Source organism: Myotis nattereri, assembly GCF_964212035.1.
Source record: "Myotis nattereri genome assembly, chromosome: 3".
Lineage (NCBI taxonomy): Eukaryota > Metazoa > Chordata > Mammalia > Chiroptera > Vespertilionidae > Myotis > Myotis nattereri.
In genome coordinates, this window is record NC_138077.1 from 104870257 (window position 1) to 104894350 (window position 24094).

Genomic DNA, 24094 nt, shown 5'->3' on the forward strand with positions numbered 1-24094 from the left:
TTCCTGGCAAGCAGTCCCCATCCTTAGATGGGGTCCAAAGTCATTTCATCAACATAACAAAAGACATATTTTATCACTCTCATTAAATTAAATGAAAGTGCACAGCTTTCTGATTAAAGCCAGTAATTTTATTAAAATTGGCTAATTTTCCTTACAAGCTAATATTCAGTACGGTGTAAGGAACAATATTCCCATTTTAAATGAAAAGCTAGCACTGGCTTGTGTGGCTCATTTGGCTAAGTATAATCTCATGTACCAAAAGGTTGCCCATTCTATTCCCGGTCAGGGCACATGCCCAGATTGTTAGCTCTATTCCAGGTAGGAGGTGTGCAGGAGGCAGCCTATAGATGTTTCACTCTCACATTGATATTTATCTCTCCTTCTTCCTTCCCCTCTCTCTAAACATCAATTAAAACTCTAAATAAATAAATAAATAAATAAATAAATAGCTACAGACACATCAATGTATGTTAAGTGGCTAATAACCAAATTGTATTTAAGAAAGCACAAGTATGTGGCTGTGAAATTCCCCAAGAATACGGGAGCCTCATAGCCTAAAATTTAATCTTGTGAATCTCTAAATAAATCAGAAAAATTCTTCTATGGAATCTTTAACTCAGCATGCTTATCTCTACTTAAAGTTTTCGTTTTCCTTTGGTTTTTACCAAAACATCAACATATCTTCTAAAATGAAACAAATTGGTTTTAAAAAAAAAAATGTTTGGGAAAGAATAAGTCAATTCCATTTCTATTGTGAATAAAATTGTCCCAAGGGGGTTAAAAATTGGGAATCCATTGTGATAGAAAAGAAATTCTGCTTTAAAAAACAAATGAGCCAAACCGGTTTGGCTCTGTGGATAGAGCATCGGCCTACGGACTGAAAGGTCCCAGGTTTGATTCCGGTCAAGGGCATGTACCTTGGTTGCGGGCACATCCCCAGTAGGAGGTGTGCAGGAGGCAGCTGGTCGATGTTTCTCTCTCATCGAAGTTTCTAGCTCTCTATCCCTCTCCCTTCCTCTCTGTAAAAAATCAATAAAATATATTTAAAAAATAAATAAAAAAATAAAATAAAATGTTTAAAAAAATAAATAAATAAATAAAAAATAAAAAACAAATGAGAGAAGAAGAATTTATATAAAAGATCTGTCAAACAGGAGAGAAGAAAAGTGATACCTGTACTTACTGTCGTTGGATCCCATGCTAATGAGCTCATCAGAATCAACATTATGAACTATGGCTGCTTTGTATCCTGCTCTCTGTGCATTTAAAACCTGCAAGTCAGAAAACAGTAATTATATGAAGAAGAAAGTGCTTTGTCACAAAGTCCCTCAGCTTCAACAAACATAAGTCAACAAGTCTATACCATATTCTGGGGCTTCTTTTATCTATAACGCGTAGCCTGGTGCACGAAATCCATGCACATTAAAAGGGAATTAATTAGCGGAAATATTTTAATATTGTTATTTGCCCTTTCTCTATAATATAGTGGTTCTCAACCTTCTGGCTCTTTAAATACAGTTCCTCATGTTGTGACCCAACCATAAAATTACTTTTGTTGCTACTTCATAACTGTAATGTTGCTACTGTTCTGAATCATAATATAAATATCTGATAAGCGGGGTGGTCTTAGGCGACCCCTGTGAAAGGGTCGTTCGACCACCAAAGGGGTCGCGAACCCACAGGTTGAGAACCACTGCTATAATAGAAATGTGTGGTGAAAGGAAATTAATAAAATGTATATGAAAATCCTATCTAATAAAAGAGAAACATGGTTATTAGCATACGTCTGCTACCCTTCCCATTGGCTAATCAGGGCGATATGCAAATTAACTGCCAACCAAGATGGCAGCCGGCAGCCAGGCAGCTTGAAGCTAACATGAGGCTTGCTTGCTTCAGTGACGGAGGACCCCAACATTCCCCGCCTGCCTTGCCGGCCTCTGAGCCTGCGGTTAGAAATATTGTTACAAATATAGAAGCTAAACAATACCCCAGAAACCTGCTTTCAGCCCGCCAGGACCTCAGAGCTGGAGTTGATACTCTGTCGATTATAGAACCCAAACAAACCAGATACCTGCTTTCAGCAGCAGAGGCCTCAGAGCTGGAGCCAGAGCTAAAGCTGGCCCAGAATAAAAAAGAAAAAGAAAAACAGGAGCAGTTGGGAGCTTCAGTCACCCGCCAGCCTGAAAACAGCCCTCAGCCCCTCACCCAGACTGGCCAGGTACCCCAGCGGGGACCCCCACCCTGAAGGGTGTGTGACCAGCTGCAAACAGCCATCATCCCCTCACCAAGGCTGGACAGGCACCCCAGTGGGGACCCCCACCCTGTTCCAGGATACCCTTCAGGGCAAACCAGCCAGCCCCCACCCGTGCACCAGGCCTCTATAGTACATAGTAAAAGGGTAATATGCCTCCCAGCACCGGGATCAGTGGAGGCGCGAGGCCTCCCAGCACCAGGATCAGCGTGACAGGGGGCAGCGGCCAAACCCCCTGATCGCCCTGCGGCTCTGTGTGTGACAGGAAGCGGGGCCACAACCTCCCTATCCGCCCTGCTCTGTTCATGGCAGCGGAAGGTGCCCCAACCCCCTGATCAGACCTGCTCTGTGCCTGATAGGGTGGAGCTCCCCACCCCCTGATCGCCCTGCGGCTCTGTGTGTGACAGGGTGCGGCACCCCAAACCCGATCGGCCCTGCTCTGTGTGTGATGGGGTAGAACCATAACCTCCCCATCAGCCCTGCCCTGAATGTGACAGTGGCGGCACCCCAAACCCCTGATCAGCCCTGCTCTGTGCATGACGGGGGAGCTCCCCAACCCCCTGATGGGCCCTGCTCTGTGCGTGACAAGGGGCAGCGCCCCAACCCTCTGATTGGCCCTGCTCTGTGTGTGACAGGGTACAGAGCCCCAACCCCCTGATGGGCCCTGCTCTGTGCGTGACAGTGGGCAGCGCACCAACCCCGATTGGCCCTGCTCTGTGCGTGACAGCGGGTGGCGCTGCAACCTCCCCATCGACCCTGCCTTGAGTGTGACAGGGGGCGGTGCCCCAACCCCCCAATCGGCCCTACCCTGAGCATGACTGAGGATGGCATCGCAACCTCCCGATCCGCCTTGCTCTGTGCATAACTGGAGCCAGCGCCCCAACTCCCCAATCGGCCCTGCTCTGAGCCCAACCAGGGGCTGCACCTAGGGATTAGGCCTGCCCTCTGTCACCCGGGAGCAGGCCTAAGCCAGCAGGTCGTTATCTCCTGAGGGGTCCCAGACTGCGAGAGGGCACAGGCCGGGCTGAGGGACCCTTCCCTCCCCCCCGAGTGCACAAATTTTTGTGCACCGAGCCTCTAGTAATATATAAATTAATAAATAAACAGTAACAAAAGGATATAACAACAACAGAGGCATGATATAAAAACAACAAAAACATGATATAAAAACAATAGTGATGCAAACAATGACTGATAAAGTGATTAAACTTATTCTAATATCTCCCTTACACCACATTAAGAGTGAAAACACTTTCAGAGTGCTTGACTAATTTCCCTTGTGATGAAGTATTTAGAACTTTAACTTTAACATCACATGCTCTTCGAACTCGAGAGAAAGCAACATGTAACTGACCATGTGCAAAAACGGGTTCAGGTAGGAATGTGCCTACTCTGCCTAGAGTTTGTCCTTGTGATTTATTAATAGTCATCACAAATGCTGGCATCACGGGAAACTGTCTTTGAATCAATTTAAATGGGAGACCAGTGTCAGATGGGGACAAATCAATTCTTGGAATCAGAAAAACCTCTCCCTTTGCAGATCCTGTTAATACTTCAGCTTCGATAATGTTAGGTCGTAATCTTTTGATAATAAATCTGGTACCATTACAAAGACCCCATTTACTATTAAGATTTCTCAATAGCATGATGATTGCACCCACTTTCAATTTTAATTTATGACACGGCATCCCCAAAGGAGTAATACTATTGAGAAATTTGATGGGTAAATTTTCCTTTTCAGCATCATCTGTGGAATCAATGGAATCATCACTCAAATATGTGTGAAAATCTCCATCGAGTATATCCAAAATTTCTTCATTTACTTTTTGAATGTGCTCATTTTTTGGACAAAGAATCACACATTTAGATATATTTTTAATATTATCTATGGATAAACTATTTCCAAAGGTAGCTTCAATAATAGATCCATTACAAATCATTTCACAGGGGATTTCAATAATATCCAATTCCTAAATGAAAACTGCTATCAAGTTTGCCATCTCCAAGTTTTACTGACCATTCACTATAAGCAGAATCCTCTGATCTCATATTTGTTGTAAGAGACAACTTTCTGAAACATCCCCAAACGTTGCAGTACTTTAAATTCATTTGTACTATGGCCGATCACATAGCATGCGGTACAATACTGAGACATTGTCGAAAATCCCCTCCAAGAAGGAGAACTTTCCCACCAAATACAACATTCAAATTTCTCTTAGTAATGTGTCTATGGCATTTATAGTATGATTGGATGCCATGGTGCATTCATCAATAATGAGAAGTTGGGCCTTTTCAATAGCTTTAGCAACTTCACTGTTCTTATCGAGTATAGAAATTGAAGTTTCATTTAGTGGAATGGGTAATTTATATTGGGAATGAAATGTTCTTCCACTGAGAAGTAAATTTGCAGCAATTCCTGTAGACGCTGTGGGTAAAACAGTACCACCACGACCTCTAATATAATGTATTAAGACTTTATAAAGATATGCCTCCACGCTCCGAGGGCCAGTTCCTGCCTGAAACCTTGCCCTACCAGGAAACAGCTTGGGGAGGGCGCAGCCCTTGGCAATGCGACCCAGGACTCAGTGAGGCCAGGCTCTGGCTGCCTCAAACCTCGCCCTTACCGGAAACAGCTCAGGGAGTGCGCAGCTGAGGCTAAGAGGACCCAGGACTCAGTGCGTCCACGCTCCAAGGGTGAGTTCCTGCCTGAAACCTCGCTGCCCTCGTGGGAAACAGCTCGGGGAGTGTGTAGCCATTTCCAAAAAATGCCTGCAGGACTGACTTCCTTCCGGTTGGTCGAGCCTCAGTCATGATGTTACACCCAGGGTTTTTATATAAATAGATAATAAAAGCATAATATGCTAATTAGAACGGATAGCCAAATGACCTTGCAGATGTCATTCCGATGAAGCTGTGGTGGCGGGGGGCCGAGGCAGAGGTGGTTAGGGGTGATCAGGCAGGCAGGCGAGCAGTTAGGGGCAATCAGGCAGGCAGGCAGAGTGTTTAGGGGAAATCAGGCAGGCAGGCAAGGAGATAGGGGCAATCAGGCAGTTAGGCAAATGAATGGTTAAGGGCAATCAGGCAGACAGGCAGAGGTGGTTAGAGGCGATCAGGCAGGCAGGCAGAGGGGTTAGGGGTGATCAGGCAGGCAGGCAAGTGACCGGTTAGGAGACAGCAGTACTGAATTGCAAGAGAGTGCAGGCCGGGCTGAGGGACCCCCCATGCATGAATTTCGTGCATGAGGCCTCTAGTATATATATAACAGATCTCAAGTGTGTTCTTGAAAGATAAATGGATCTTCTACAATTGATTATCAAGGACTTCTTTAGATATCTTTTTTATTTCACTCAGAGCATTAAGTAAAATGAGAAGCAAATAAAGGATAGGGATACAAGCTAAAATACTAAAAGGATCCAAAGCAATAAACCTATCCATCTCTAAAGAGACAGAGATTTGCTGTGATCAAGCTGGGGTCATCGGCCCTTGGGAATTCAAATCTGCCTCCACCACTTATTAGTGGGATAAACTTGAGCAAATTATTTTTTTGCCTTATTTCTCAGTTTGCCCAATTTTAAAATGAGAATGACAATAATATTTTTCTTATGTAAAATATTAAAATGGTGAATACTATGCCTAACACATAGAAGTCAAATAAAAGCTATTTTTATTAGCTTCATCAACCATGTTTTTTAAACTTCCTAGCTAAAACTTTCATAGAATGAAAAATAATACAGCCTAAAGTTGCTTACTTTGATTCTATCTAGCTATTTCATCTCTCCTAAAGTTAGTCTCTAAAAGAGTAACTTTTGCATCATAAGAATATGGCTAGATATATGACAAAATTTTACCTGAAAGATCTAAAAAGTAACCAAACATATTACTACACTTCAATTTAAAAATAAAAATGTCTTAAACAAAATAAACCCAAATCTAAGCTACTTAGTATATAACCTTTGGACCATTGGTTAAAAAAAAAGAATCAGATCATTATTTGCATTTTGGCTAAATAAAATAAAAATTGGGTAGTCAATATACAGAAACATACACACATACATATATACACATTACATATCTATATCTATATATATAAAAAGAAGTAATATGCAAATGAGGTCAAGACTCCATCATGGTCACAACCAGCTCAGGAGGAGGAGCCAGGCTCTGCCCGAGCCGGAGAGATCAACACAGAGGGGCACCTGCTCTGAACCTCTGCGGCTCGGCTGAGGGCAGGCCCCCACCGGACACACACACATCACACACACGCACACACACACACACACACACACACATACATACAGGGCCTGCTCCGAGCCTCCGACGTGGCTGGGAGCAGACCTCCAAGAGACACACACACACACACACACACACACACACACAAACCGGGGTGCCTGCTCCGAGCCTCCGAGGCGTGGCTGAGGGCAGGCCCCCAGCAGACACACACACACACACATACACACACACACATACATACACACGGGTCGTCTGCTTCCAGCCTCCGCGGCGGCTGGGGACAACACACACACACACACACACACACGGTGCCTGCTCCAAGCCTCCATGGCCAGACTGCAGCTTAGGCCCGCTCTCCCCAGGGAACGGGCCTAAGCCGTCAGTAGGACATCCCCTGAGGGCTCCCGGACTGTGAGACGGGGCAGGCTGGGTTGAGGGACCCCCCCCCCACCCCCCAGTGCACAAATTTTGTGCACTAGGCCTCTAATATATCCTATATAATAAAAGCCTAATTTGCAAATCAACAGAACAGTAGAACAACTGGTTGCTATGACGTGCACTGAGCACCAGGGGGAAAACGATCAATGCAGGAGCTGCCCCCAGCCTACAGGCCCCGACTGGCGGTGGCAGGGGGTGGGGCCAGCAAGCAGGCACTGCCAGGCCAGACAAGGCAGGTGCCATCAGGGACCCCCCGATTGCCCTACCAGTCACCCCACAGATAGGCTCTGATCACCGGCCAGGCCTAGGAACCCTACCCATGAACAAATTTCATGCACTGGGCCTCTAGTATACATATAATTTTGAAACCTCGAAAGCTATATATATAGTTTTGGATACTTAACATGGTAGGAAACTTTTAAAATATATCACCTTCTGATCATTGCATAGTGATAAGTCTTTCAAAATGTTTCTTTATAATACTTACTAGAGGCCCAGTGCACAAAAATTTGTGCACTCGGGGAGGGGGGAGGAGGGGAGGGTAGGTCCCTCAGCCCGGCCTGTGCCCTCTCGGAGTCTGGGACCCCTCTGGAGATAACGACCTGCTGGCTTAGGCCCGCTCCCGGGTGGCAGAGGGCAGGCCCAATTCCTAGGTTCAGCCCCTGGTCGGGCTCAGAAGCAGGGCTGATTGGGGAGTTGGGGCACCGGCCCCTGTCATGCACAGAGCAGGGCAGACTGGGAGGTTGCGATGCCATCCTCAGTCACGCTCAGGGTAGGGCCGATTGGGGGATTCGGGCACCGCCCCCTGTCACACTCAAGGCAGGGTCAATGGGGAGGTTGCGGCGCCGCCCCCTGTCACGCACAGAGCAGGGCCCATCAGGGGGTTGGGGCGCTGCCCCCTGTCAATCACAGAGCAGGGCCCATCAGGGGGGTTCGGGCGCTGCCCCATGTCACACACAGAGCAGGGCCCATCAGGGGGGTTGGGGCTCCGTACCCTGTCACGCACAGAGCAGGGTCAATCAAGGGGTTGGGGAGCTCCCCCCCTGTCACGCACAGAGCAGGGCCCATCAGGGGGTTGGGGAGCTCCCCCCTGTCACACACAGAGCAGGGCCGATCATGGGGTTGAGGAGCTCCCCCCTGTCACTCACAGAGTAGGGCTGATAGGGGAGTTGGGGCACCGCCCCCTGTCACACACAGAGCAGGGAGGATCAGGGGGTTGGGGCGCCGCCCTCTATCACCCACAGAGCAGGGCCGATCAGGGGGTTGGGGCGCCGCCACTGTCACACTCAGGGCAGGGCCGATGGGGAGGTTATGGCTATAACCCGTCACACACAGAGCAGGGTCCATGGGGAGGGGAGGGGGGTTGGGGCACCGCACCCTGTCACACACAGAGCAGGGCCGATCAGGGGGTTGGGGCGCCGCACCCTGTTAAACACAGAGCCGCAGGGCAATCAGGAGGTTGGGGAGCTCCCCCCTATCAGGCACAGAGCAGGGCTGATCAGAGGGTTGGGGTGCCTTCCCCTGTCACGAACAAAGCAGGGCGGATAGGAAGGTTGTGGCCCCGCCCCCTGTCACACACAGAGCCGCAGGGCGATCAGGGGGTTTGGGTGCTGCCCCCTACCACGCTGATCCCGGTGCCGGGAGGCCTCGTGGCTCCGCTGATCCCAGTGCTGGGAGGCATATTACCCTTTTACTATATAGGATAAAGGCCAGTGCATGGGTGGGGGCCGCCTGGTTTGCCCTGAAAGGTGTCCTGGATCAGGGTGGCGGTCCCGCTTGGTTGCCTGGCCAACCTGGATGAGGGATGATGGCTGTTTGCAACTGGTCACACACCCTTCAGGGTGGAGTTCCCCTCTGGGGTGCCTGGGCAGTCTGGGTAAGGAGCTGAGGGCTGTTTTCAGGCTGGCGGGTGACTGAAGCCCCCAACTGCTCCTTTTTTTCTTTTTTCTTTTTTTATTCTGGGACAGCTTTAGCTCTGGCTCCAGCTCTGAGGCCTCTGCTGCTGAAAGCAGGTATCTGGTTTGTTTGAGTTCTATAATCGAAACACTGTATCAACTCCAGCTCTGAGATCCCGGCTAGCTGAAAGCAGGTTTCTGGGGTTTTGTTTAGCTTCTATATTTGTAACAATGTTTCAAACTGCAAGCTCAGAGGCCAGCAGAAGCAGGTGGGGAATGTTGGAGTCCTCCATCGCTGAAGCAAGCAAGCCTCATGTTAGCTTCAAGCTGCCTGGCTGCCGGCCACCATCTTGGCTGGCAGTTAATTTGCATATCGCCCTGATTAGCCAATGGGAAGGGTAGCGGTCGTACAGCTAATTACCATTTTCTCTTTTATTAGATAGGATATTTCTAAAGAACAGGGAAATTAATTTTTTTTTAAAAAGTTCTAGAAGGTCTACTATTAGTTCTGTTTTAGCTATCAGCATTATAATGATTCAAAACTCTACTGTAACTCAATAACAATAAAATCTGAATCAAGTTCCAAAGAATAAGGGAATACTCAAAGACTCAGGTTCCCAAGAGTAAAGGAAAAGCCAAGTAAGAGACAGACTCTGGATTTTAATGCTAGGTAAGGAGTGAGGCTCACGGACTCAACCCCAATCAGGCAAGTTGGCTTTGCAGAGGTAAAATTCTCTTCTACAATTACAATCTTTGACTTCTCTAAAACTACCCCACACATTCAAATTGAGTTTCTGAAAAAGATCAATAATGTGGATTAATCAGAATAATTTTATCCTATCACTGAGAAAAACTAAACTGTCAAGATAAGAGTTCCTCAAAAAATTAATATTGTTCATTTTTACAGCCTCTATTGCATCTAAGAAATAGCCAGACGCAGAGTAAGAACTCATTAACTATTACTTGAATGAATAAATGTATAAAATATGTGCTCAAAGTAATAGCTAACATTATAATATTACAAACACAAGAGAGAAAATTAGGCATAGATTTTTAAAAACTAAAATAAAATAGCATAAACAGTTGACCAACACAGTACCTACTGTTCTAATGTTAGGAAGAATGGCAAGAAAATCAACCTGTCAACAAAACTGTTATAAGGAATGTTTTGTGGTCATGCAAGAAAAAGTCAATGATCAAGAAAGTAAGTTTACTATTTTTTGTCAGTGTGTACATGTAATATTTTTAGGTGGACTTTGTTATCAAAATAAAATTGAGACAATGCCAGCCCCACAGTATCTTCCCCATAGATATTACTGCTCTTCAAAGGGTGGGGGAAAATCTTCTTAAAAATGTTATAATTTCTATTATATATTCATTAAACTACCATAGCAGTACAGACTTCACTTAGCTTTTATTTAAACAAAAGTCTACTTGGTCGGGGATGCAATGAATTTATCTACTGCTTTAATGTGACTTGCCAAAAAACTAAGTCACTAAAGAGAAATATTTCCTTCACACATCCAAAAATTTTTCCCAAAGATATACAATTTAAGAAATATAAAATTTATATCAAAGCTGTTCTCCAATATAAAACAAGTTTATGTTTCTTTTTAAAGCCAACTAATGCACAAAGTCATTGAAATATCCCCTGCAGATAAGCAGGAACTTCTGTATACAAAACAGAGCAAAAGCCAAGAAGAAAAGTACTAAAATATTGTGGTAGTTTTTATAAAAATTTAGAGGAGAAAAGGCTGTCAACTGAAATATCTATGACAGATTTTATGGAACCCGAATTACACTTTAACAGAGATAGGAAATTTGGGTTAACAGTGGAAAGAATTTGGGGAAATTTCTCATATGGGAGACAGAAATAACAAGTCAAAAGGCAAGACCTAGTAAGGCACACTAAAAACAAAACAAAAAAATAAAAAAACACAATGTATGACCTTACTAATAAGTAAAGACGAGTGTTACTGAAAGGAAGAATAGCAGAGGAGTTAAAAGTATAGACACTGATTACCTGGATTCAAATTCTGACTCTATCATATCCAAGCTGGATAAACGTAGGCAAGTAACTTAACTTGTATAAAGTAAACATAAACCCACTTTAAACACTTGTTCTGAGGATAAACGACTTAATATACGTATACTTCAAATAGTGCTTAGTGCCTGGCACGTAAATAGTGCTAGTTATTATTGTTGTCATTGTTATTGGTTTTTATTGCTGCTGTTGGTCAGAGGAGAGGAGAGGTAGTGAAAAGGGGACAGGTTGTGCAGTTTCTTGAAGGGCGCTCAGAAAAGCAGAGGTGGGGCCTCCTCTGTCTAGGGTTCACAATACGCACTTCAATCAGGGGGTGACATGATTAAAGCAATGCTTAGAACAATCTGGTAGTGCTTGGATTGACATGGCGAGAAGAGAATGAAGATTTGGAAGTTGTGACAAGGCATCCCATTATTGAACCTGGAAAACTTGGGGCTTGCACTCAGCCAAAATGGGAAAGCTGGAAAACAGTTTATATTCATACTAGAGGCCTGATGCACGAAATTCGTGCATGGGGGGTGGGGGGAGGTTCCCCCTCCCCAGCCTGTACCCTCTCCAATCCAGGACCCCCCAGGAGGTATCCGACTCCCTGTGGAATAGGCCTAAACTGCCAGTTGGACATTCCTCTCGCAATCTGGGACTGCTGGCTCCTAACCGTTCACCTGCCTGCCTGCCTGATTGCCCTAACTGCTCTTCCCTGCCAGCCTGATCCCCTTAACTGCTCTCTCCCTATTGGGCGGATCCCCTAATTGCTCTCCCCTTCTGGTCTTATCTCCCTAACTGCTCTCCCCCACCGCCCTGATCCCTCCTAACCACCTCTACCTTGGCCCCGCCACCACGGCTTTGTCTGGAAGGATGTCTGGAAGATCATTTGGAAGATGTTCGGTCTAATTAGCATATTAACCTTTTATTAGTATAGCCATTTCCTAGGTAGGTAAAATTTGACAGATCGGGATTTGAGATAAAAATTTAGACATTTCAGTAAATTAAATCAATATTCCTTCAACAAATATTTGGAAAAATATAGCTATCTGTTTTATTTTGTTGTTTAAGGAGTCATTTTATTAATAACCCAGTATGGTTTACTTAGGATTAAAACACAAATTATAATGTAACAGTTACTATGGGCCTTATATAATGAAAAATAAGCACAACACATTTTATTTTATAGTTTCTCCAATATCTTTTTTATTACTAGAGGCCCAGTGCACGAAATTAGCGCACTTGCGGGGGGGCGGTCACTCAGCCCGGCCTGTACCCTCTCACAGTCCGGCACCCCTCGGGGGATGGATGCCTGCTGGCTTAGGCCAGATCCCCCCAGGGGACATCCCTCTTATAATCCTGGATCCTTCACTCCTTATCACCTGCCTGCTCACTCCTTACCGCTCAGCTTGCTGCTACTTAGTGCTGCCACAGAGGCAGGAGAAGCTCCTGCCACTGCCGCTGCGCTCACCAGCCGTGAGCCCGGCTTCTGGCTGAGCGGCGCTACCCCTGTGTAAGCGCACTGACCACCAGGGGCAGCTCCTGCATTGAGCATCTGCCCCTGGTGGTCAGAGCATATCACAGCAACCAGTTGTTCTAGTTTCACCGTAACCGTCGCTTAGGCTTTTATTATATAGTTTTTTTTATTAAAATTTTTTAATGTTGACATAGTTGCAAGTGTCCCCCTTACCCCCACTCTTTGCCCAGCTCCACCTATACCCACCTCTCCCTCTCTTGGCCTTCACCAAACTATTGTCTGCATCTATGGGGTATGCATGTTCTTTAGCTAATCCTTTCACCCTCTTTTATCCAGTTGCTGAAAATAAATAATTAAATGAACTTCTAATATGACATAATCAATTCAGATTTTTTACATTTCCTATAGTCTTTTTTTTTTTTAAATATATTTTATTGATTTTTTACAGAGAGGAAGGGAGAGAGATAGAGAGTTAGAAACATCGATGAGAGAGAATCATCGATCAGCTGCCTCCTGCACATCTCCTACTGGGGATATGCCCGCAACCCAGGTACATGCCCTTGACCGGAATCGAACCTGGGACCTCTCAGTCCGCAGGCCGACGCTCTATCCACTGAGCCAAACCGGTTTCTGCTATTTTTTTATTTTTTTTTATTTTTTCCTATAGTCTTTAACAAAACTCTTTAATATCTAAATGTGAACTACGTGAAATGCACTTTGTTTTTTCCCTGGGAAGAAATACTACAAATAAGCAGGCCTCTGTATATTTCTGGGCTATACACCTGCAAAAATGATAAAAATGCAACAGAGGTCACTTTCCTTGATGGAAAAGAAACTTGAAAAGAACCCAATTATTATATCAGGCAGCAGTCTGGATACTCATGTAAAATGAGCCACACAATCTGGGACCCTTTTGGGGATGTCCGACTACTGGTCAGACATCCCTCTCACAATTTGGGACCACTGGCTCCTAACCGCTCACTTGGCTGGCCTGCCTGATCACCCCTAACCACTCTACCTGCCAGCCTCATCACCCCCAATTGCCCTCCCTTCCAGCCTCATCACCCCTAACTTCTCCCCATGCCAGCCTGATCACCCCTAACTGCCCCCCCATGCTAGCCTGATCGCCACCAACTGCCCCCCACTGCTGGCCTGATGGCCCCCAAATGCCCCTGCCACTGGCCTGCTTGCATCCAACTCCCCCCCTCCCCCGCTGGCCTGCTCGTACCAACTGCCCCCCCACCAGCCTACTGGCCCCCAACTACCCCCCCACTGGCATTCTTACCCCAACTGCACCCCTGCTGGCCTACTCACCCCCAACTGCCCCCCCCCCGCGCTGGCCTGATTGCCCCAACTACCCCCTTGCCGGCCTGCTCGTCCCCAACTGCCCCCCCACCAGACTGCTCGCACCAAACTGCCCCCCCCCCCCCGCGGCCACCTCACCCCAACAGCCCCGCCCTGCCAGCCTGCTCGCCCCCAACAGCCCCTCACTGCCGGCCTGCTCACCCCCAACTGCCCCCCACTGCTGGCCTGCTAGCCCCCAACTGCACCCCACCAGCCTGATAGCCCCCAACTGTCCCCTACTGGTCTGATCACTCCCAACTGCCCCTCCTGCCTGCCTGCTTGCCCCCATCTGTTCCCCCCACCAGTCTGGTTGCCCCCAATTGCCCCCCGCCGGCCAGCTCGCCCCCAACTGCCCCCTTCTGCTGGCCTGTTCTCCCCTAACCGCCTCTGCCTTGGCCCCGCCACCATGGCTTTGTCTGGAAGGATGTTCTGAAGGTCTCCCAGAAGGTCTTCCAGTCTAATTAGCATATTACTCTTTTATTAGTATAGACTAGAGACCCAGTACACGAAATTCATGAACGCGGAGCGGGGATGTCCCTCAGCTCGGCCTGGGCCCTCTTGCAGTTCAGGAGCCCTGGGAGCGGGGAGCCCTCAGAGGATGTCCAACTGATGGCTTAGGCCCCCTGGGGAGAGGGCCTAAGCCTGCAGGCGGACATCCTTAGCGCTGTCACGGAGGCAGGAAAGGCTCCGGCCACCACTGCTACAATCGCCAGCGGTGAGCCCAGTTCAGAGCTTCTGGCTGAGCGTACTCCCCCTGTGGAAGCACACTCACCACCAGGGGGCAGCTCCTGCATTGAGTGTCTGCCCCCTGGTGGTCAGTGCGCATCATAGCGACTGGTTGTTCTGCCATTTGGTCAATTTGCATATTAGCCTTTTATTGTATAGGACTAGAGGCCTGGTGCAAAAAAATTTGTGCACTCGGGGGGAAGGGGGGGGTCCCTCAGCCTGGCCTGTGCCCTCTCGCAATCTCGGACCCCTCAGGAGATAACGCCCTGCTGGCTTAGGCCTGCTCCCGGGTGGCAGAGGGCAGGCCCAATCCCTAGGTGCAGCCCCTGGTCGGGCTCAGAGCAGGGCCCATTGGGGAGTTGGGGCACCGCCCCGTCGTGCACAGAGCAGGGCGGATTGGGAGGTTGCAATGCCACCCTCAGTCACGCTCAGGGTAGGGCCGATTGGGGGGTTCGGGCACTGCCCCGTCACACTCAAGGCAGGGTCAATGGGGAGGTTGCAGCGTGAACCCCTGTCACGCACAGAGCAGGGCCAATCTGGGGGTTGGGGCGCTGCCCCCTGTCACACACAGAGCAGGGCCCATCAGGGGGGTTGGGGCTCCTTACCCTGTCACACACAGAACAGGGTTGATCAGGGGTTCAGGGAACTCCCCCATGTCATGCACAGAGCAGGGCACATCAGGGGGTTAAGGAGCTCCCCCCTGTCACTCATAGAGTAGGGCTGATAGGGGAGTTGGGGCACCGCCCCCCTGTCACACACAGAGCAGAGCCGATCAGGGGGTTGGGGCGCCGCCACTCTCACACTCAGGGCACGGCCGATGGGGAAGTTATGGCTCTACCCTGTCACACACAGAGCAGGGCCCGTGGGGGGGGCGTTGGGGCGCCGCACCCTGTCACACATAGAGCAGGGCCGATCAGGGGGTTGGGGCGCTGCACCCTATCACACAGAGAGCCGCAGGGCGATCATGGGTTGGGGAGCTCCCCCGTATCAGGCACAGAGCAGGGCTGATCAGGAGGTTGGGGCACCTTCCCCTGTCACGAACAAAGCAGGGTGGATAGGGAGGTTGTGGCCCCGCCCCCTGTCACACACAGAGCCGCAGGGCGATCAGGGGGTTTGGGCGCTGCCCCGTCACGCTAATCCCGGTGCCGGGAGGCCTCTCGGCCCCGCTGATCCAGGTGCTGGGAGGCCTCGCGGCTCCGCTTATCCCGGTGCTGGGAGGCATATTACCCTTTTACTATATAGGATAGAGGCCTGGTGCATGGGTGGGGCTGGCTGGTTTGCCCTGGATCAGGGTGGGGGTCCCCACTGGGGTGCCTGGCCAGCCTGGATGAGGGGATGATGGCTGTTTGCGGCTGGTCATACACCCTTCAGGGTGGGTGTCCCCACTGGGGTGCCTGGCCAGTCTGGGTGAGGGGCTGAGGGCTGAAGCTCCCAAATGCTTCTTTTTTTTCTTTTTCTTTTTTATTCTGGGACAGCTTTAGCTCTGGCTCCAGCTCTGAGGCCTCTGCTGTTGAAAGCAGGTACCTGGTTTGTTTGTGTTCTATAATCGAAACAATGTATAACTCCAGCTCTGAGATCCCGGCTCGCTGAAAGCAGGTTTCTGGGGTTTTGCTTAGCTTCTATATTTGTTACAATGTTTCAAACTGCAGGCTCAGAGGCCGGTAAGGCAGGCGGGAACGTTGGTTTCCTCCGTCACTGAAGCAAGCAAGCCTCATGTTAGCTTCCAGCTGCCTGGCTGCCGGCCGCCATCTTGGCTGGCAGTTAATTTGCATAACGCCCTGATTAGCCAATGGGAAGGGTAGCGGTCGTACACTAATCACCATTTTCTCTTTTATTAGATAGGATAAGGACTCTGAAGAGCAGTAAATCAACATGTGACTTCAAGCTCTAATTTATTTCCTATTTAAAGGCAATTGAGAGTTTAGATTTGGAATTAATCTATATATATAAAAGCCTAAGCAACCGTCACAAACGAATGACCAATTGACCAGTCACTATGATGCGCACTGACCACCAGGGGGCAAACGCTCAATGTAGGAGCTGCCCTCTGGTGGTCAGTGTGTTCCCACAGCCAACTTCCTAAGGTCCCTACTCCCCGGCCAGGAGGCCTCCCCATGGGCCTCAATCACGAGCCAGGCCGAGGGACCGCACCCGTGAATGAATTTATGCACCGGGCTTCTAGTATACAATATAACAATACCTATTATTTACAAAGTGCTCTACATTTTCAAACCCCAAATAACACAGTTATTATTTTTTTATTGCTTTAATAAGTTTACTGTGGAGGTGTTATTTCTTTCATGAGTAGAGACAAAATTCAGGCATAGTCCAAAAACAGATTTGTAAAAACAGTATTAAAAGTATCATAAAACGAGGAGAAAATGGCAACCAGCAGGAAGGTAGGGAGGGAGAGAGTGTGAGAGCGCAAAGAAGTGATAGAGGAGTGTGTGAACGTGTGTGGTGTGTGTGTATGAGCTAGGGACAGTTAGATTCTGCAGGTCTTCTAGGGGGCTGCTAAACCAGGCAGTCTTAGGCGGCAGAGTCCCGCTCCCTGCGCTGACACTGCTGGGTTGCCAGCACAGGCACGGTGACCATGCCATCTTGGGAAACAGAGCTGCTTGAGACTAGGATCCTGGCCTCAGCACCACCCAGTCTGATCGCAGAGGCATACCAGGACCCTGCAGCCACTGGGGACAGAGACCTTGACCTCAGCTACAGAACTGAGGACACCAAAAGTTCAGATATCCCCGCAGCAGATCCCTGAGTAACAGAGCCCATCCCCCCTTCCCGCAGGCTTGTGGGCAGCACCAGAGTAACTAACTGATAGACGCACCCCTTGCCAAGGCCTCAGCACTCCAGGAATTTTAGCCTGGAAGTGCGCGAGCACCTTGGAACTGATCCCACATAGGGCCGGGTTCAGGAGTCCTGGGCTGGGAGCAATCCTGCAAACACCTGGAACTGGTCCTATGCACACTGCCAGCTTCGGAGCCCTGGGCTGGGAGCAATCCCGGGAACACCAGGATCTGGTCTTGCTCACACTGCCTGCCCCAGGAGCCCTGGGCTGGGAGCAAACACGGGAACCCCAGGAACTGATCCTGCGCACATTGCGGCTTCTGAGCCCTGGGCTGAGAGCAATAACGCGAACACATCGAACTTGTCCCAAGTATCACAGGCCCAGGGACACCTATTCTCTGTGCAGGAGGCAGCACCAAGCACCAGTGACTTGAATGTGTTTCTTATGGCCTGCGCCTGAGATCCTGATCCATGTGCATTCATACTAAGAGCCAGTGATTCCAATTCCTGGTGCAAGGGGACACAGGAACCCTGATTCTCAAGGCAAGATCGCGCGAAACAACAGAGACTCTGATACTGGATTCTTGGGGAACTCTGACTCCTGGCGCATGCTAGGGGGCTCTGGTTTTCAACGGGCTTCAGGGGGGTCTCTGATTCAGCACGGTGCAGGCAGTTCCTGATTCTAAGGGCGCGTCCGAGGCCACATTGAGCGCTGACAACACTGACTCTGAGCGAGACTGGTTCCCACCAACCCACAACAACCGAACATCTTAGTGTCAGAGCTCTTCAGTGACACTAGGGTGGCGGGAGACTCCCACTGCACACTGACATTTGAACCATCGGGAGATAATCAGAATGAAGAGACAACAGAACACCCAGAGGAAAGACAATGAGGAGTCACCAACAAAGTACATTAATGAATTGAAGCATGCAACATGACAGAAAAAGAATTCAGAATAATGGTTGTACAATTCATTCACCGGATGGATGAGAAAATCAACAACCTATGCAAGAATCAGGAAGAAATGAAAAGTGATATAGCTACAATCAAAAACACCATGGAAAGTTTCAACAGCAGACTAGAAGAAGCAGAGGACCGAATTAGTGAATTAGAAGATAAGGCAGAGAAACAAGCTCAATCTGAACAGCACCTGGAGAAAAGAATTAAAAAGCAGGAGGAGAGCCTAAGGGAGCTTCGGGACAACATGAAACGAAGTAACATACGCATAATAGGGCTGCAAGAAGGACAAGAAGAGCAGCAAGGATTAGAAAATCTATTTGAAGAAATAATGTCAGAAACTTCCCTGATATGGGGAAGAAAAAAGTTACACAAGTACAGAGAGTCCCAGGCAAGATGAACCCCAAAAGACCCACACCAAGACACGTCATAATAATGATGGCAAATGTACAAGACAAAGACAGAATCTTAAAGGCTGCAAGAGAGAAACAGAGAGTTACCTACAAAGGATTCCCCATCAGATTATCAAATGATTTCTCAACAGAAACACATCAGGCCAGAAAAGAATGGACAGAAATTTACAAAGTGATGCAAAGCAAAGGACTGAATCCAAGAATACTCTATCCAGCAAGGCTATCATTCAAAATTGAAGGGGAAATAAGAAGCTTCACAGACAAAAAAAGGCTAAGGGAGTTTATCACCACCAAGCCAGCAATGCAAGAAATGCTAAAGGGACTGGTGTAAAAAGAAGAACTAAAAAGCCCAGAAAGAAAACAGCCACACAAAAAAATAGAAATGGCTACAAACGAGTACCTTTCAATAATAACTTTAAACGTAAATGGACTAAATGGTCTAATCAAAAGACATCGAGTGGCTGAATGGATAAAAACCATGACCCATATATGTGCTGTCTACAAGAGACCCACCTCATTAGAAGGGACTCACACAGACTGAAAGTGAAGGGATGGAAAAATATCTTTCAGGCAAATGGAAATGAAAAAAAAAGCTGGATAGCAATACTTATATCAGACAAAATAGACCTCAAAGTGAAGGCCATAACAAGAGATAAGGAAGGCCACTTCATAATACTAAAGGGATCAATACAACAAGAGGATATAACCCTGATACACATATATGCACCCAATGCAGGAGCACCCACATACCTAAGAAAACTCCTGGAAGATATCAGGGGAGTGATCGACAACAATACAATCATAGTAGGGGACTTTAATACACCACTGACATCACTGGATAAATCCGCTAGACAAAAACTCAGCAAAGAAACAGCAATCCTAAATGACTCACTAGATCAGAAGGACTTAATTGACATCTTCAGAACACTTCACCCCAAAGCCACAAAATATACGTTCTTCTCAAGTGCTCATGGGACATCTTCAAAAATAGGCCACATATTGGGTCACAAACAAAGTCTCCCCAAATTCAAGAAGATTGAAATCATACCAAGCATCTTCTCAGACCACAACGCCATAATATTAGAAATAAACTACAATAAAAACAACTCAAAATACTCAAACACTTGGAAGCTGAATAGCATGTTATTAAATATTGATTGGGTTAACAATGAGATCAAAGAAGAAATTAAAAACATCCTGGAAACTAATGACAATGAAAACACAACAATCCAAAACCTTTGGTACACAATGAAAGCAGTCCTGAGAGGGAAGTTTATAGCTCTACAGGCATATCTCAACAAACAAGAGGAAAGGGCACTGCTGCAGCTGGCTCGCTGGGGCTCGCCTGGCCGGGAGGGCGGGCCGCAGGCAATGTGGCTGCATGCCCCGCGGCTCTGGGCAGCCTTGGCTGGGGCTGAGGGCCCACAGGCCCAGACCGAAGGCCTCTCCACCAGCTGGAGCCAGGATTCCCGCTACCCCAGCCAGAGCCCAGCTTCCGCAGCCTCTGGTCCAGGGAGTCAGGCGAAAGGGAGCCGCCCGGCCTTGCAGAGGCGCCATCCAGGGCCGCATGAAGCTCCCCGTGGAACAGTCCAGTTTGAAAAACACGAACCCCCTTTTCAGCTCCGGTGGCAGACCTAGCCTTTCTGTGTAAATCAACCTAAAGAATCCATGGTCCTGCTTTAGAACGAACACAAATCCTTAAATGTAGTATCTGTTTTTAAACAAGCTTTTGCCTTATGGGTTTGTGTGGGGTTTTTTATTTATTTATTTATTTGGGGGGGGGGGGGTGTTGTTTTCGGTTTTTTTTCCAGAAGACTAAGGACTCAGATTAAATAAACATCTAACTTAACCTGAAAAAAAAAAAAAAACAAAAACGAAAAAATGGTAGTAAATCATCTAAATCTACAGCTCAAAGAATTAGAAAGAGAGCAACAAGAAAACCCCAGAGTGAGCAGAAGGAAGGAGATAATAAAGATTAGAGCAGAAATAAATGACATAGAAACCAAAAATACAATATAGAAAATCAATGAAACAAAGAACTGGTTCTTTGAAAGGATAAACAAGATTGACAAACCTCTAGCCAGGCTCACCAAGAAGCAAAGAGAAAGGACCCAAATCAACAAAATCAGAATTGATAGAAGCAAAATAACAACAGATCCCAGAGAAATACAAATGATTATTAAAAAATATTATGGACAACTCTACTCCAACAAACTAGACAACCTGGAGGAAATGGACAAATTCCTAGAAAAATACAACATTCCAAAACTTAATCAGGAAGAATCTAAAAATCTCAATAGGCCAATAGCTACGGAAGAAATTGAAGCAGTCATCAAAAAGCTTCCAACAAACAAAAGCCCAGGACCAGACGGCTTCACAGGGGAGTTTTACCAAACATTCAAGGAAGAACTAAAACCTATCCTCCTCAGACTACTACAAAAAATCCAAGAGGAAGGAACACTTCCAAGCTCATTCTATGAAGCGAGCATCACCCTAATACCAAAACCAGGTAAAGACCACACAATGAAAGAGAATTACAGGCCAATATCCCTCATGAACATAGATGCCAAAATCCTCAACAAAATCTTAGCAAATCGGATCCAGCAGTACATCAGAAAGATCATACACCACGACCAAGTAGAATTTATCCCAGGGATGCAAGGATAGTACAATATCTGCAAATCAATAAACATGATACATCACATAAACAAATTGAAAGAAAAAAACCACAAAGTCATATCAATTGATGCAGAAAAAGCGTTAGACAAAATTCAACACCCATTTTTGATAAAAACTCTCAGCAAGGTGGGAATTGAAGGAACATACCTCAACATAATAAAAGCCATATATGACAAACCCACAGCCAACATCATACTCAATGGACAAAAACTAACACCATTTCCCCTAAGAACAGGAACAAGACAGATTGCCCCCTCTCACCACTCCTGTTTGACATAGTACTGGAAGTATTAGCCATTGCAATTAGACAAGAAGAAGAAATAAAAGGCATCCAAATTGGAAAAGAAGAAGTAAAACTGTCCTTATTTGCAGATGACATGATATTATACTTAAGAAACCCTAAAGACTCCATCAATAAACTATTAGACTTAATAAAAGAATTCAGCAATGTAGCAGGATACAAAATTAATGCCAAGAAATCTATGGCATTTCTATACACCAATGGTGAATGTGCAGAAAGAGAGACTAAAAAAGCAATTCCATTCATCATTGCACCAAAAAAATTAAGCTACCTAGGAATAAACTTAACTAAAGAGGTAAAAGACCACTACTCAGAAAACTACAGGACGTTGAAAAAAGAGATAGAGGAAGACATAAACAGATGAAAGAACATACCATGTTCGTGGATTGGTAGAATCAACATCATTAAAATGTCCATGCTGCCCAAAGCAATCTATAAATTCAACGCACTTCCCATTAAATACCAATGGCATATTTCACAGACCTAGAAAAAACTCTCCAAAAATTCATCTGGAATAAAAAACGACCCCAAATAGCTGCAGCGATCCTGAGAAAGAACAAAGTAGGTGGTATCTCAATACCAGATATCAAGCTGTATTACAAAGCCACTGTTCTCAAAACTGCCTGGTACTGGCACAAGAACAGACATATAGATCAATGGAATAGAATAGAGTGCCCAGAAATCAGCCCCAACCAATACGCTCAATTAATATTTGACAAAGGAGGCAAGAACATACAATGGAGTCAAGATAGTCTCTTCAATAAATGGTGTTGGGAAAATTGGACAGGTACATGCAAAAAAATGAAACTAGACCACCAACTTACACCATACACAAAAATAAACTCAATATGGATAAAGGACTTAAATGTATGACGGGAAACCATAAAAATACTAGAAGAATCCAAAGGCAACAAAATCTCAGACATATGCCGAAGCAATTTCTTCACTGATACAGCTCCTAGGGCATTGGAAACTAAAGAGAAAATAAACAAAAGGGACTACATCAAAATAAAAAGTTTCTGCACAGCAAAAGAAACCATCAACAAAACAACAAGAAAGCCCACTACATGGGAGAACATATTTGCCAATGCTATCACTGATAAGGGTTTAATCTCCAACATTTATAGGGAACTCATACAACTCAACAAAAGGAAGATAAACAATCCAATCATAAAATGGGCAAAGGACCTAAATAGACACCTTTTATGAGACATTCAGAAAGCCAAGAGACATATGAAAACATGCTCAAAGTCGCTAATCATCCGAGAGATGCAAATCAAAACAACAATGAGGTACCATCTCACACCTCTCAGAATGGCTATCATCAACAATTCAACAAAGGACAAGTGCTGGAGAGGATGTGGATAAAAAGGAACACTTGTGCACTGCTGGTGGGAATGCAGACTGGTGCAGCCACTATGGAAGACAGTATGGAGTTTCCTCAAAAAACTAAAAATGGAACTCCCATTTGACCCTGTGATCCCACTTCTAGGAATATATCCCAAGAAACCAAAAACACCAGTCAGAAAGGATATATGCACCCCTATGTTCATAGCAGCACAATTCACTATAGCTAAGATCTGGAAACAGCCTAAGTGCCCATCTGTAGATGAATGGATTAGAAAACTGTGGTACATCTACATGATGGAATACTATGCTGCTGTAAAAAAGAAGGAACTCTTACCATTTGCAACAGCATGGATGGAACTGGAGAGCATTATGCGAAGTGAAATAAGCCAGTCAATGAAGGAAAAATACCACATGATCTCACTCATTTCTGGATAATAAAGACCATTATAAACTTATGAACAAAAATAGATACAGAGGCAGAGCTGCCTCTAACAGAGTGTCAAACTACAGCAGGAAGGCCGGGGAGGGTGGGAGGGCAGGAGGGGTGTGGGTAAGAGATCAACCGAAGGACTTGTATGCATGCATATAAGCATAACCAATGGACATAAGACACTGGGGTGTAGGGGAGGCCAAGGGATTGTCAAGGGTGGGGGGAAAAAAGGAGACATATGTAATACTCTTTGTAATACTTTAAGCAATTAAAAAGGAAAAAAAAGAAAAATAAATAAATAAAAAATAATAAAAAAATAAAGTATCATAAAACCACATCTCTAGAGTAGCACTGATGATAATGAGGGAAGTTCTATGACAAACTGTGTTTCACTATCTGAAATGCCAGCTTAACCCACTGTGTGGAGACAAACTTTATACAGGTAACAGAATCAGCTTATTACACTGAGAAATCCCAATGTCAACACAGAGACAGATATAGGTGTAGTAGAAGGGTGAAGACATAAAACTAAAGGTTAACATTTCCATTCCTAGATTAGATCAAGCAAGATTCAACTATTCAACTGTAGTTCAAAGATGCCCAACAACCACGTGGAAATTCTTAGAATAGTAATTATTTATATCTTAGGCAATGTGTTTGTTGTCAATCTTACAAAAACTGTGAATCATGAAACCGATGGTGGCTTCCTCTTTGTACTGGCTGCTAAAAGGTTAGAATAAATTCTGTAGCAAATGAATGACTTATGTAAACTTGCTCCTGTAT

General features: G+C 46.2%; 1 protein-coding gene across 5 annotated transcripts in view; it reads right to left on the reverse strand.

Moving 5' to 3' along the window:
• Positions 1–24094, reverse strand: part of RNF13 (ring finger protein 13) — a 163403-nt gene that overhangs the window by 87294 nt on the left and 52015 nt on the right. For 4 of the 5 annotated variants that reach the window (XM_081087434.1, XM_081087437.1, XM_081087438.1 and 1 more), the window contains one exon: positions 1184–1271. In XM_081087434.1, coding sequence (XP_080943560.1) covers positions 1184–1271 — 88 coding nt within the window. Of the gene's footprint in view, positions 1–1173; positions 1272–24094 lie in introns of all 5 variants that reach the window. The other variant, XM_081087436.1, reaches the window with a different exon arrangement.